This window comes from Macaca mulatta, chromosome 5, assembly GCF_049350105.2.
Source record: "Macaca mulatta isolate MMU2019108-1 chromosome 5, T2T-MMU8v2.0, whole genome shotgun sequence".
NCBI classification, from domain to species: Eukaryota; Metazoa; Chordata; class Mammalia; order Primates; family Cercopithecidae; genus Macaca; species Macaca mulatta.
In genome coordinates, this window is record NC_133410.1 from 162,890,003 (window position 1) to 162,905,075 (window position 15,073).

Here is a 15,073-nt window from a genome sequence, read left to right on the forward strand (position 1 = left end):
TGGTGGGATTACAGGCATGAGCCGCTGCACCCAGCCGCTTTGCCTTATTTTAGCAAAAAGGAACATGCATTCCCAGATTCATGAACTCACTGGAAAAAAAGGAACCCATTAATCTGATTCAGAGATGCATTTACAACACAATTTTACTTTTTATGTTGTTACTTGTCAAAATTTGGAATGCACTTTTGCTATTTTAATCTTACAATCACAATAATCTAATATAATTTTCAAAACTGAGACCTTATGTTCATTGGAAATTTTTAGAAATCTTAAATTTATCCACATATTTTAATTGCAGAAAATTATAATAAAATGATCAATACTTTAAGCAGAGAAGTCCATTACATTATGATAAAATTCTGCAACGATGTAGAAAGGTAATATTGATTGAAGAAGTAAAAATGCAAAACATATAACTGAAAATGCTTGTTCATACATATAATTGAAAAAAACAAGTAAAATTCTACATTTTTATTAACTTAAAAAAATCATATTTCAAACAGTAGAGTCTGTGAACTATGAAAATGTACAATTCACTTGGCATTCCCAGTGCCCTGCGCTCCCTGTGACTGCGCTGTGCAGGCGTCTTGGTTTGTGCGGGGTTGTTCTGATCCTTGCCAGCATCCCCTTCCCCTTTCGCCCCTGAGGCACCTCATTCCCCTCTTTGCTGGGTTGCGGGGACTGTTTTAGGCCTGGGTTCTGTTTTTGGAAGGGCAGGTTTAGCAGGCAACCCTGCCTATCTCCTGTGTGACTCTTCCATCACCTTTGCTGTGTCACCTTTTTAGCCTATTTTCTGGGCATGGTGGCTTGGCAGGCAGCTTTGCCAATCCAAGTTATGCTCTCTGTTCCTGGAGAGATTTCTGAGTCCCACAGCCATCCGTAGGAGCTCCCAGTTTCCAACCTGGTTGAGAAGGTGGCCTCATCTTGGGCAGAACAGGTGGAGACTTTGGGACCATGAAGGGACATGCAGAGCCAGGAAAGAGGAAGGCAATACAAGGGAAGGATGACTTTCATATATATACACATATATATACACATACACACACATATGTATACATATATACACATATATACATATATACAAACATATATACATATATACACACATACATATATATGAAATATATATATGAAATACATATAAATATACACACACACACACACACACACATATATATATATATATATATATTTTGAGACGAAGTCTCACTCTTGTCGCCCAGGCTGGAGTGCAATGGCGTGATCTCGGCTCACTGCAACCTCCACCCCCCGGGTTTAAGCGATTTTCCTGCCTCAGCCTCCCAACTAGCTGGGATTACAGGCACCTGCCACCACACTCAGCTAAGTTTTGTATTTTTAGTAGAGACGGGGTTTCACCATGTTGGCCAGGCTGGTCTCGAACTCCTGACCTCAGGTGATCTGCCCACCTCAGCCTCCCAAAGTGCTGGCATGACAGGTGTAAGCCACCACGCCTGGCCGCCTTTCATATATTTTTAAGGTATTTTTTATTCTATCGAATACTTTTAAAAGGTGATATAGCAGTCTTATTTTAATGTGTCAATATTTAGGATATGCTGGGAAACACACCTTTGTTACTTTTTAAGTTTATGGGAAAAAGTTTAGTTGGCAGCATAAAAACATGTGTGTGTTGGTACATACATTTTCAAGAGTAAGTGAAGAAAAAAACAAAAACAAAAAACAATAGCTGAAGATCACAGGCAGAGAGTAGCAGAAGGACCCAGACCATGATGGGGGAAGTAGAAAGGGGGTGAGGCTGATGTGTCATTTTGGACACATTGATAATGCAATGCTGTTGGATATAAAGACCGGGTCCTTGGGGCTGTCAGGAAATTGTGAAACAATTTGAAATAGGAGGAACAAGACAAGTAGGTGTCCTGGCATTGAAGAAAGAAGGGTGGGGCACAGGTGTCCCGTGTGTCTTTGCCATCATAGTGGTCTTCCACCTTCACCGCCTTTTTGATCACTCTGTACATTGTTGAAAACTTATAATAATGTAAATGATTCTTGTCCATGGAAATGCAAGTAAATCTGGTGAAATGCCACTGAGTGTTGTCTTGCAAATACACCGTTTCTGCATTTCAGAATTCCTTATTTGCTTTGTGTGTGTGTGTGCCTATGTATGGCTCTTGGAATTCTCCTTGAAACAATTTTAACATCTTTTTGGGTTACTCATTAATTAGTGAGTTAAATAAAAGTTATTTGCAGGTACCATTTTTATATTTGTATGAGAGTTACTTCTTTACTTTTAAAAACAATATCCTTTAATGGGACCTAGATCTAGGATGCATATAGAGATGGGAGCCATTGGCATCCCAGTGGTAGCTAAAGACAGGGACTGGATGAAATGACCCAGTAAGAATCTGGCTATGAGAAAAGAAAAATTAAAAAAAAATTGAAACAGATCACGTGAAAGCAACAAAAATACAAAAACACTATCTTTTCCATCCTTACATCCACTAATGTTAGCATAGAAAAAAATTCACAGCAGTTTGCAAAGGCAGATTTTTAAAGAACGTGGAGAGCAGTGGTTCAAGGTGGCTGTGAGAAGGAGGTAGAGAGAAAGCTCATGGCACCAGTCAGTTCTGACTCGGTGTGTATTTTGTAGAGAAAGGCAACAGGTATCAAACACAGAGTAATCAACACAGAGTGTGTATCAACTCAGTCAGCATCCTGGAGGAAATTTTAATTTAAAAATACTTACCAATTTGGAAGGCTGAGGCACAAGAATTGCTTGAACCCGGGAGGTGAAGGTTACAGTGAGCCATCGCGCCACTGCACTCCAGCCTGGGTGACAGAGTGAGACTCTGTCTTAAACAAACAAACAAACAAACAAACTTACCAATTATGTGATACTCAACAGCTCGGTTATTGCCAGCATCCATATCCGAGGCTAAAACAGTATAGAGAACCTCTGGTTCCTGGTTTTCCAGAACCTCAATGTCATAACTGGAAACAATAAATTCTGGTGCGTGATCGTTTTCATCTTCAACAGTGCAGAGAATTGTTGTGGTGCTGGACAATGAAGGGAATCCCCCATCTCGTACTAGTACTGACATAGAACACAAAGACGGCATGAATTGTGGCCTTTGATTCATACCTAAAATATATATGTTCTAACTAGACAAAGTCAGGCTAAACTAATCAGGTAGCACTGGCTAAATAATATTTTATTTAAAAATACCCCACCAAAATGTAACATTTCACCACTGAACTGGTTTTTTATTTTTTTATTTTTTGAAGCATAGTCAAGGAATCCCTTACCTCGAAGGGTGAAGACTTCTTGAACTTCTCTGTCAAGCATGGTGGCTGTCACTACCTCTCCAGTGTCCGAATTTATCTCGAACGATTCAAATGAAGCACCTGGCATGATTTCAAACTGAAGCTTGGAATTGACTCCTTAAGAAAAATATAAAGAAAAACTTAGCAATCATTTCTTTGAAATACATTCATCCACTTTCCTATTTCTTTTCCTTTGAACATGTTAGGCCATAGATGAAAATGGCAAGATTCTCAAACAGCCTTTAAATTAAGGTAAAAGAAAAACTCTTCTGGCTGTTCTTGCTAAATAAAAGCCTCCTGGGCTGAAATGCTTGATTTTCAAAAGTCTTATGAGACTTCCCCACAGTGAATGCTTAGAATTTTTTCCTTCCCATAAAAAATTTCTTATGAGTGTGCAACTCTACAACATATTCCTAATTACTCCTTCTAACACCGCTGATTGTGACTTAATGACTTAATTGTAAGCTTGCAGGACAAATGACAATTTCTGCAGATTGACTCACTGTTTAAAAGCCTGTGCTAAGTTATAGAACTCTGTTTATTCTCAACCTCAAGAAGTGAGCACCTAGAATTGCTTATATATGTATTTCTGTTTGTTTTGTTTTCCACTTAGTGTTCAGTCTGCTATCCAGAGTGAGAAATGTGGTACCACATTACTACGCATTTTGGAAATAATTCTTCCCATATTTTTGTGGTTTCATTTCTCCCCTGAGAAAAGTATCACGTCATTTCCATCACTAGTAGTATGAAGATCATTCATACTATTAATTTTAATGAGTTTATCCCATGCCATTGTAATTTATTTGCATTTTACACAAGTTCCTCTGAGTTATTTTCCTACGTTCTTTTCTTAACTGACAAGAATCTAGGTGTGCACACAGTACTCAGAATGTATGATGTTATACTTTAATAAAAAATGAAATGTCATTCTTTTGGTCTTAACAAAAAAACTTCAATTACAAATTTCCATCTTGCCAGTCTTAAAAAGTAAATTTTCATTCCATTATGATCTGGCAGATATTATATAGGACTGAGAGCTGAAAGGAGTGAAATAGAATTCTAGTTTTATGTAAGAATGAACATACATATCTTATTACTATGTAACTCGGAGGAGAAATATATTTGAGATATAATCCGCAGGCATTGGAATGACCCTGAGAAAAAAGTCTAATAACATAGGACCAATGGATTTGATATGACATGGTCAGAGGTCACCAAAATGTTTCATTCTCTTATTAGGCATTAGGCATATTATTAATGATATTACTAAAGGATCATAGTGATTATTTTGGCAACTTAAGGATCATATAATCTATTCTATAGCAAAGACAGAATTTCTTAAAGTTCCAGGTTGTTAAAACTTGTTATTCCTATCTCTGCTTACATAAAAATGGGAACAATATTATCTTATATCTACTTTCCTTTTCCTCAAGAAAAGAGAGAAATAACAGGTGCCAAGCATAGTACTGTGTGCCAAAGAGAGAGTGCTGAGTCAGATGTGACCTCTGTCTTCGAAAAGATTACATGGATCTTTTAAGTTTTAAATGAATGAACACATTTATATGATTTTGTTACACATTATATATACACCATTGCATATTATTTTATATGATTTTCTTACACATTATATATACGATTGCATATTATGTATATTACATATTATAGAATGCTATATATTATACATTTTTAAATTCTCACTACTTGCCAAACCTAGAAAATGTCTTCAATTATTTACACATAAATTCAGATCTTTCTGCTGTCCCTTCCTCCCATAGTTCCCATTTTCCTCTAATGTGCTTCACCACTCTACTCAATATTTCTCTGTCTTTTTAGAAACTTTCAGATTTTATTTTTTTCTATTATTCTACACAGGTTTTTTTATCCCTAAGATAACAATACATTCATCTTCAATCCTCCTAGTATATTATTAAGGATAAATAAGATCTTTACCTATAACTGTAGTCTGCATACATACATTTTTCGTACCCCAAACTTCATACCCTTTACAACTTAGGAAGTAAATTAAATGTATTTTACTATGGCTTATTTAGAATTTAACTAGTGCCTTCGCTTTTCCTCCTTACACCCTTATAATCCTATATAACAAACACAGCATCATCAAACCTGAGAACTAAGAAAATAAAAATTAAAAAGAGGTTATTTGGTCTCATTCTATCACCTCACTGAGCAAACTGGAAATTTGGATCTGAAGATATTTAGTGATATCCTTATGACACATGCCCACTGAAGGATATGTGTGTGTGTGCCTGTGTATATATGCCCATAACTATGTGTGTATGCACGCCAGTGTGAATACACACACACACACACATATCTTCTCTTAGACCTCAAGACCTGCAGTCCCATGACTTCTTAATTCCTCCCACCCCAGGATACCTCTCCTCAATTCATTTCTCTCCTTCTCCAGTCCAGCCCCATGAGCTATCCCTCTAGCAATCTTGCATAGTTACTCAGGTCCTGGGGCTTTCTGCCAAAGATGTCCAGCAAAGCTTCAGCCTGGGATCATTGCAACCATCTCTTTACTCCATTTGAATATCCAACAAATGACTGGAGCTACAGAAAATTTCACAACAGCATGGATTGAGACAACCGCAGTGCCATTGTATGTGGCAGTCTTTCCAGGTGTCCGTAATCACCCTTCTTCCATTCAGGTCTCCTACCTGACCACTACCTGGCTTACTCTCACAGATCACTTCCCTTTCCATTTCCCAGAAAGGAGGTATTGGGAAAGAACTCCCTCACCCTCTGCACCTGTACTCAACTGCATCCATTACACCCTGCCTCAGTGGCAAAGGTCATTCTTCAAACACACTCTCAGAATTTTTCTGTCAGGTCTAGTCTTTCTCCTAATTTTTTTTTCCTTAAATTATATCCTTCTCTAGCTATAAGAATTAGGCTTTTTTCTCCTTCTCTTTGTAGCCAAATTTCTTTTGAAAATCATATTCATTTTGCAGTTAGCTTCAAACCATGCCATTCTCAGTTACTCTTTCTACAGTGACCAGTGACTTTCTGGTTATAAAGTCTACTGGCCATTTCTAGTTCTTACCTAACTTGTCTTTTCTGTGGCATCATATATGGCTGACCAATATTTTTAAAAAAACAGAAAGAAAGAAACAAAAGAAGGGAGGGAAGGAAGGTATGAGGAAGAGAGAAGTAAAAAATAAAAGAAAAATAATATTTTTGTTTGTTTCTCTATGACATATTTTTCTCCTGCTTCCAGGAGTGGGGTGCATTGACAATCAATGTGCTGGTCATCACGCCATTGTCATCTCACTCTACACATTCATGTCTTCAGTTTGCATCCGTATCTGTTTGGTTGGTTCATTCATTTATTCATTCATGAGTTCCTTTATGAATGCACAGATACTGAGTGTCAGGTACTAGAAACACACCACTGAATAGTTACCTTGGTCGTCAGAGTTTCCCTCTAGAGGGGAAGATGATTACATCAATGAGTAATGGAAAGTGTGATGGAATATATGACATCACTGAGGGAGTGGATCAGAGAAGACTTATCTTAGGTATGTAGTTTGTCATTAATTATCTCATTGAACTAACATATATAGAGAGTGATCTTAGGTGCCAAGGTACCATACCATATGCTAAAAATATAACTGCTAGTAAACAGACAAATTTTCTATCCTCACGGTGTTTACAGTATAGCACTGGATACAGATAAGCAAGCTGGCAGTGACAATTCCCCCTGAACAGACATGATGGGTAAGTTGAGTTGCGTTGATAGAACCGGAAACTCTAAAGATGAATAGGAGTTAATGGGTAAGAAGGAAGAAAGAACGTTTGAATGAGTTCAAAATAAAATCCAAATACCTTACCGCAGTCCACAAAGTCCCATATGATGTGGGCTCTGCATATCTTTCCAACCTCTTCTCATAGACTTGCTCCCTTGCTATATTCTTATCCTACTGGCTTTCTTTCTGTTCTCTGAACATACTAAACATCTTTCTGCTGAGGCCTCTGTAGTGGCTGTTCCCTCTGCCTGCTCCTTTCAGTTCTTCACATGGTGTATTATTTATTAAACCATAGTGTCTCAGATCCAAATCTGTTCTTCTGTACTCCACCCTGTGATACTGGGGCTGGGGATCTGCAAACCACATTCTCCATCGCCAACTACCTCTCTCCTAGGGTTTGCCACAAAAGGACACTAGAAGGAGACTGAAAGTCAGAAGGATAGAAAATGGGACTTCCTTCTTCCTAGTTACTTACTGTCATCATCAGCAATGCTATTCAGTCTGTTTTGCTACCCCTTTGCAAGGCCCCCTCTCTCATTTTCTTCCTAGGCTCTGATAATCCAAACCTCTTCTTCTTTTCCAGTATTAGGGGTGGTAGCTGCCTTCTAGAGTTTTGTTTTTGTCTTTTTGGTTATCTCAGTATTCCCTTCTTGCTTACTCATTCATCCAACATCTGTTTGTAGCATCTATTCTTCATGACTGAACATGGCTGATAGAGTACTTGGCACCAGAATTGGGTCTCAGATAACAGGGACTCTGAGACTGGTTTGGTTGTGTCTTAGGCTTTGAATACAGCGATGAGTTCCTTAACCATGGGAAATGGAATGCTAGGAATTCAATACTTGGAGCGCTGTCATGATTAATTAATTTATCAATCATGTTTGACTGTGATAAAGTGACTATTAAAGGACTCGAATTCCTTAGAGAACCAAATGGTGCTTACTGACCACATACTAGTAAAAAGGACCATGATGCAGAAGACTGTTTTTCAAAGGACTAGGAAATTATAGAAAGATAACTACAAGCTGAGGCTTTAAACCTGTAACTCAAGTCATAGCTGGAAAGCTGGAAAGCTCCTATATAGAAGGCCTAAAATTAATCTCCCTGAAGATTGGACCCAAATTGAGTGGCAGGTATAACAAACACCTTGCAAGGAGATGCCTATTCGTATAAATACTCGTAACCAGAGTCAGAATTTCAACATAACTCAGGTAGCCAAGTGCAAATCTGACTCAGTCAAAGAAAGCTTATAGTTTCAAAGAATAGTAATATTTTTCTAACTTATATTGGCATAAACCTGGGGAATATGTGTGGAAATCAATTCAAAGAATGTGAGACCTAGGAAGATATAATATTGGTTTAGGCTGGATTTATTGATAAATAGACAATATTGATATTGCTTGGTAGAGAGTCAGAATTTAATGTATAAGCCCATAGAGCTGTGTCTCCTGAGAGTTTCTTTGATTGGTTGGATTCAATGGGAGCCTATAATCACTGAGGTTGAGACATTTGGTCTTCCTTTGAATACTATAAATAATCCAAAGCTTAAGGAAATGAAAATGTTAGAGTGAACTTATCATGTAAGACATGCTCACCAAACACCGCCACTATCTTTCCCAAGAGATCAGAGGACCCTCCCTTCATAAGTACACTGGGAAAGGTATTAGAAGGCCACCAGCATCCTTGAAAAGCAGAACGGGTGCTGTTTTCTGTAGACTGGGGATGGATGATGGTGCCACTGGTCCCAGGGACCACCTTTTGAGAAGCAACATTTGATACTAATTTATAAGAACTATCAGAACTCATTCGCTTTTACCCATCTTTATGCAAACTCTCCCACTGTTGACAACATCTAGTTGGTAGAGATATGATGATGAATCATGATAATTGGATCTGATGAGCAGAAAGTAGCAAGTAACTTAGGTATCTTAATTAGACACATGTGTTGGACTAGGGATCGGCAAACTACAGTCCAGTGGTCAAATCTGATCTGCTCCCTGTTTTGTAAAGTTTTACTGAAATACAGGCACAATATTAACTATGGTTGCTGTCTTGCTATAATGTCAGAGTTGCACAAAAGAGACCGTAAGGCACACAAAGCCTAAAATATTTACTAGCTGGTTCTTTAAAGGAAAAAGTTTTCGAGAATTCTATCCTAGAGTAAAAGGTGGGAGAGTGACAGGAGCTGAGGACAGTCAGGAAAGCTGATTGTTAAGCAAAAAGGGATTGATAAGCAAAAACAACTTCATCTTCCTCTTCCTCAAACTATGGGGAATTAATGAAGAATTCTTTCCAGGGGTGTGTTATTTTTAGGAAGATCATTTTTCTTTTCTTTTCTTTTCTTTTTTTAAGACAGCATCTCACTCTGCCACCCAGGTTGGAGTGTGCAGAGGCACAATTGTGGCTCATTGCAGCAAATTCCTGGGCTCAAGCCATCCTACTTCAGCTTCCTGAGTAGCTGAGACTACAGGAGCATGCCACCATACCCACCTAATTTTTAGATTTTTTTTTTTTTTTGTAAAGGCGAGGTCTTGCTACGTTGCCCAAAATGGTCTTGAACTCCTGGCTTCAAGCAATCCTCTCACCTCGGCCTCCCAAAGCACTAGTATTACAGGCATGAGCCACCGTGCCAAGATTCTTTTTTGTGTAATGCCTCAACTGTACAGTGCCCTCACAATCAGGCATTTCTAAAGCAAAAGTAGAATTATGCCTGGTTGATTGAATAAATGAGTAAATAATAAATACATTCTAAACAGTGAGGGCAGCTTGAGGAAGCTTATGTCATACATGCTTCAGTTCCTCAGACCATATGGTCAAAAATATTTATTGAGTTCCTCTGTCACATCTTGCACTAATCTAAGAACCTGGAATAAGCGTATTAATAGATAAAAGGTCCTGAATCCAGGAGAAGTTCACAGCCTAGAGAAAAAGCAGATGAATAAACATTTACACAATTATAATACTATATATTAAATGTATTAAGAATATATATCAAAGTTTTAACAGTGATTGTCTCTGAGTGAGTGAGGTTATAACTAGTCCTTATTCTTTTTCATCTACTTATTTTTGATATTTGTGTAAATGTATTTATAATAGAATTTTTTATATATAGAGAGAAAATTTATATAGAGAGAGCCAAGGAAAACATAACAGCACTAAGGGATTAGCAGAAATACTGCAGCCTAAGTAGGCGATGGCTTCAATTAGCATGCTGTTGTGACTTTCTCTAGCAAATGTTCCATAGCCTTGGATTGGGAAATTCAACTTTTGAAATGCCCTATAATCTAGCCCACCTCTAAATCCTTCTTTTGGACTTCAGTATAATCGAGGTTGCTAGAATGGGGCAAAGCTAGTAAGATGGACTTGCGCTTGAATCCTATGGATCTCCTTATGTGCCCCTGGATTAATTAGATTGAATCTAAAGTGATGAGCAAATGCCACTGGGGAAAGAATGAGGGGGCACGTCAATGAATAGCTACTAATAAAGTGCAGAGAGACCCAATGTAGTGGCTCACAACTGTAATCCCTACACTTTGGGAGGTGGAAGCTGGAGGATGACTTGAAGCCAGGCGTTTGAGGCTGCAGTGAGCCATGATTGGGCCACTGCCCTCCAGCCTGGGGAACAGAGCGAGATTCTGTCTGTATAAAAATAAAAAAATAATAAATAAAAATAAAGGATCTGGGATATGTTCTCTTCAAATAAAGTATGGAGGAAAGTTGGTGGATATTTTGCCTGAGTATATGATACAGAGAAAATATCACTCCATAAAGAAACATTTAAAATAAACTGAATAGCCAGATAGTATTGTCCACTCAAGTGAGAAATTGTTATTACAAAATGCCATAGATTCAGATATTTTAGCATCCTTATCCTTTATTTTTTGATACACACACAAATAAGTCACCTTCTAAAGGGTATACAGAATGGCACCTTATAACTTCCTATGAAGATAAAGCTATCAGTCCAGTGGAAGTATTCTAAAATTAGATGCGTCTTACAATTAACGGTGTCTGAGATTTGATGAAATATGGTGTTTCTCCCTGGGCTCAAGTGTAGACTTAGGCGGTGCAGTTGTACATCCAGTGCAGCACCAGGGATTCCAGAAAACCAGATGTAGTTTATTGAAGATGAGCCCAGATAGAGAATACATTCTTATGGGATAGAAAATAACATCTCACTAATGAATTCTATATTTTGCTGTGGCAATGTACTGGTAAGTTATTTTATGTTAGACACCCCTGAGCGAATGTAAGTGAGTCGTATTCCCAGTGAGGCACCCTTTCCTCTTGGGAGTGGGGGAAGGGCACTGCAGGGGGAGATCTTTTTTCACTAACAATGGAGCTCTTGTTGGTGGCACGAAATGCTGCAGCAGTTTTAATACCTTAGTTAAAATCTGGTAGTTGTTTTTTCCTTTTAATACAAGAAGAAACTTCTGCTAGAGCTAGTGTGAGTCATACACCATAAACATTCAGTGCTCAAATCCCTGTGGGTTTTGAATGCCAAATAACACTGTATACTTACATTTTTAAAAACTGCATCGTAGAATGCTAGAAAACACATGTTAAGCTCTCTAGTATTAAGTAACGCTGTGGTATTTTTTAAAAAATACGTACCATAAAGTAAACCATTCATAAATTCCAGTGTAATGCCAGTTATGTTAAAATCTTGACTACGTCATTTGATTCTCATGCATAATCCTGTTTCATTGTTTTAACCCAATAATCAAAAAAGAAAAAAAATCGAGGGAAAATGTATTCTAAAGTACGTGCATACACACAAATATTCACATGTATTTACATAACCACCTACTTAACAGATCTGGCCTCATTAAAAATACTGAGATTTCCAGTAAATCAAAATTGTCTCCAAAATATGTAAGGTTACATGAGACTCATGAAGATGTTAAAGTGTATTTCAAACATCCATTAATTCAGAAAAACAATAATTTTGTACCTAAATTCTCAGTTGGCATACCATAATCTCTAAAATAATAGTTTCAATTCAATTATAATTAGCAGGTTGCAGACAATTCATTCTAAATGAAAGTAACATCAACACTGGGCAACTTGACAGTAAATATCAGAAGAATATATTTATGGTAATTGTCTTTGGTTAATATATGCAAATTTTGAGAGAAATTATTTTCTCCCTCTTCAAGCATTAAAGCAAGAGGAGCCTTTTTAGTAGAATCCAATACAAAAAAATAAAATTCACAAAATAGAGCAAGGCCAAAGGGAGGAAGCATTTTACATACCTTACTGTTTGCAAAATCACACAACATCAGCAATAGGTTCAGTATATGTCTATATGCTTTGGGAAGCAGTTTTTGTATTGCCCAGCGCCCTGTATTGCTGTTTCCACAGAGAACACTCTAAGGGAACTTTACGGAGCTGAAATTATTGTGAAACACAAAGCTTATGTATAGTCTTCATTGTTTCTGAACACCCTAAAAATGAATACTGCCAAAAATGTGCTAAGTTCTAAGCACAGATTGGAGCAAACAATCCTTAGCACGCTTCAGACTCAACTCTTAGAAAAACTCTTTGATCACACTGCCCCACTCTGGCCAAAGACAGAAAACTGGGTTAGCCCTTGAAAAGAGTGTTCGTAACATCACATACAAATTCATGTAAAATGCCTTTCGTTAAAAGATAATGTTTTCCAAGACGGCAAAGTATTCAGATATTTTCTAATTTACTTTAAAACTTCAAGTAAATGTATCTTTTTCCCCTTAAATTAACAACGTACGAGGAAATGCTATTGTTAATACTATTTCCATAAAAACATCTATTACAATTCTTGCAAAAAATAACAAAGTATTACATTGATATATAATGCCATTTGCTATATACAAATGTAAATTTTAAAAGACTGAATTATTAAACTGAACTAACACGAATAGTTTATATTCATATAATATTCATATTAGTTCAGTGTTTCACATGTGAATGGGAATATAAACTATTCATATTAGTTCCGATGGAAGAATTCAGCATGTGCTGTGACTAAGAAACACAGCACCGTAATTTTTGTAATTATTTTGTTTAAGATAAAAACAGAATATGATTAAAGTTGCTGAACCTCAGTTGCCAAAACAGCCACAGTGATGTTGAAAAGCAAGTCTAAGAAATTTATAAATTCCTAGTCATAGTAACTGTTTACTCCAAAGTCATTTGTCTGGACACAGTGGTTGAAAATAGTAAAAATAGTAACAAAGTTAACATATTGACCGTTTATTGTGTCAGACACCAGTCTAAGCTCTTTACATGTAATAATTCATTCATACTTGTAACAGAACTATAATTTAGGCACTGTTATTATCTCCATATCACAGATAAGTAGGGAAATAGAAAGGATTAGTAACTTGTTCAAGGTCACATGGCATAAGTAAATGGTAGTTTTGGATTCAAATCCAGGTGGTCTGACACCAGCACCATGCCTCTTTCACTATGCTATATCCAGGGGAAATAAAGAACCATTTATCTTCCTCTTCTCAATGTATCTAACCATTATACTCTGAAAGAAGTGTGATGCTTTGTCTGTACTTCGATTATTAAGATCAAATCAAAAAAGTGTATGTTAATTAGTTGGGTATCACCCTAATATAAATAATAATAAAGTTAATACAAGCAAATCTTATGGGATATATCTGTATCTTTACAGGTATATGTGTTTCTGTATGGATGCAAATGAGAGAAGTATTAAAAATTTGAGATAACTAGCAACTGTTCATTTTTTCTGAGCCATAACTATTATAAATTATGTCAACTATAATCTTCAATTTTTTTAAGAATTAAGTGCCCAATTTCTGTATTTTTAAATTACCTGAATCTCTGTCCAGAGCGTCAACCCTGGTGACAAACTCCCCGGGATTTTGGTTTTCTTTCACTGAAGCTTCATACAGGTGCTGCTTAAACACTGGAGCTTCATCATTTACATCAAGAACAGTAATTGTCAAAGTCTGGGATGAAGAAAGTGCTGGTGTGCCATCATCCAGTGCCAGAACAATCAGAATGTGCTGAGTTTTCATTTCATAATCCAAAGGACAAGTTGTAGTTAGTAAGCCTGTTTTGAAAACGGAAGAAAAGCAACATGTAATGAATATTCTTTAGAGAAGTCATGCTTACTCCACTTATATCTAACTTGTCTACCTAATAAAAATTCAGATGTCTTAACTGCTAAAATATGAACTGCATTAAACCATCTTTAAATGTATATACTATCTACAATTAAAAGCAAACATTTTTAGCCAGAAAAGTCATCTCAATTTAAATTATATCAAACAAAATAATTCAAGAATAATGTATGTTATGCAATTATCTACTGAGAGGACTACATTAAAATTATCTAGCCTACATCTACCTCCTTTTTAAAAAATATCTAGGATACTAACAATATATATCTTCGTGTCACATAATACATAATGTACAAAAGCAACCAAGTTACAAAAATGTGGGTATGGCTATATTCTTTAAGACAGTTGATTTTTTGTTAAAGAGTTATGATCTCTTAATATTTATTCTCAGTTAACTGCATTTTTTTAACAATAAAGAGCAGGCCGGGTGTAGTGGCTCAGGCTGGGTGTGGTGGCTCACACCTGTAATCCCAGCACTTTGGGAGGCCAAAGTAGGGGGATCACTTGAGGTTAGGCATTCAAGACCAGCCTGGCCTACATGGTGAAACCCCGTCTCTACTAAAAACACAAAAAGTTAGCCAGGCATGGTGATGGGCGCCTGTAATCTCAGTTTTTGGGAGGCTGAGGTAGGAGAATCACTGGAACCCAGGAGGTGGAAGCTGTAGTGAGCTGAGATCGCGCCACTGCACTCCAGCCCAGGTGGCAGAGCAAGACTCCATCTCAATTAAAAAAAAAAAAAAAAGCAAAGATGTTATAACTCAGACAATACACTTCACAAGTAAAACATGTCTCTATCCCACTGCCACTGAAGCATGTAACCCATATAAGTCAGATGTAATAAAGACTGGCACACAGATAGCTGTTATA

At 37.0% G+C, this 15,073-nt stretch overlaps 1 protein-coding gene across 1 annotated transcript in view; it reads right to left on the reverse strand.

The window, feature by feature from the left end:
- Positions 1-15,073, reverse strand: part of DCHS2 (dachsous cadherin-related 2) — a 266,804-nt gene that overhangs the window by 70,296 nt on the left and 181,435 nt on the right. The window contains exons 10-12 of the mRNA XM_015139368.3: positions 13,897-14,136; positions 3,283-3,417; positions 2,861-3,070 (exon numbers count right to left, since the gene is read on the reverse strand). Coding sequence (XP_014994854.3) covers positions 2,861-3,070; positions 3,283-3,417; positions 13,897-14,136 — 585 coding nt within the window. The remainder of the gene's footprint in view (positions 1-2,860; positions 3,071-3,282; positions 3,418-13,896; positions 14,137-15,073) is intronic.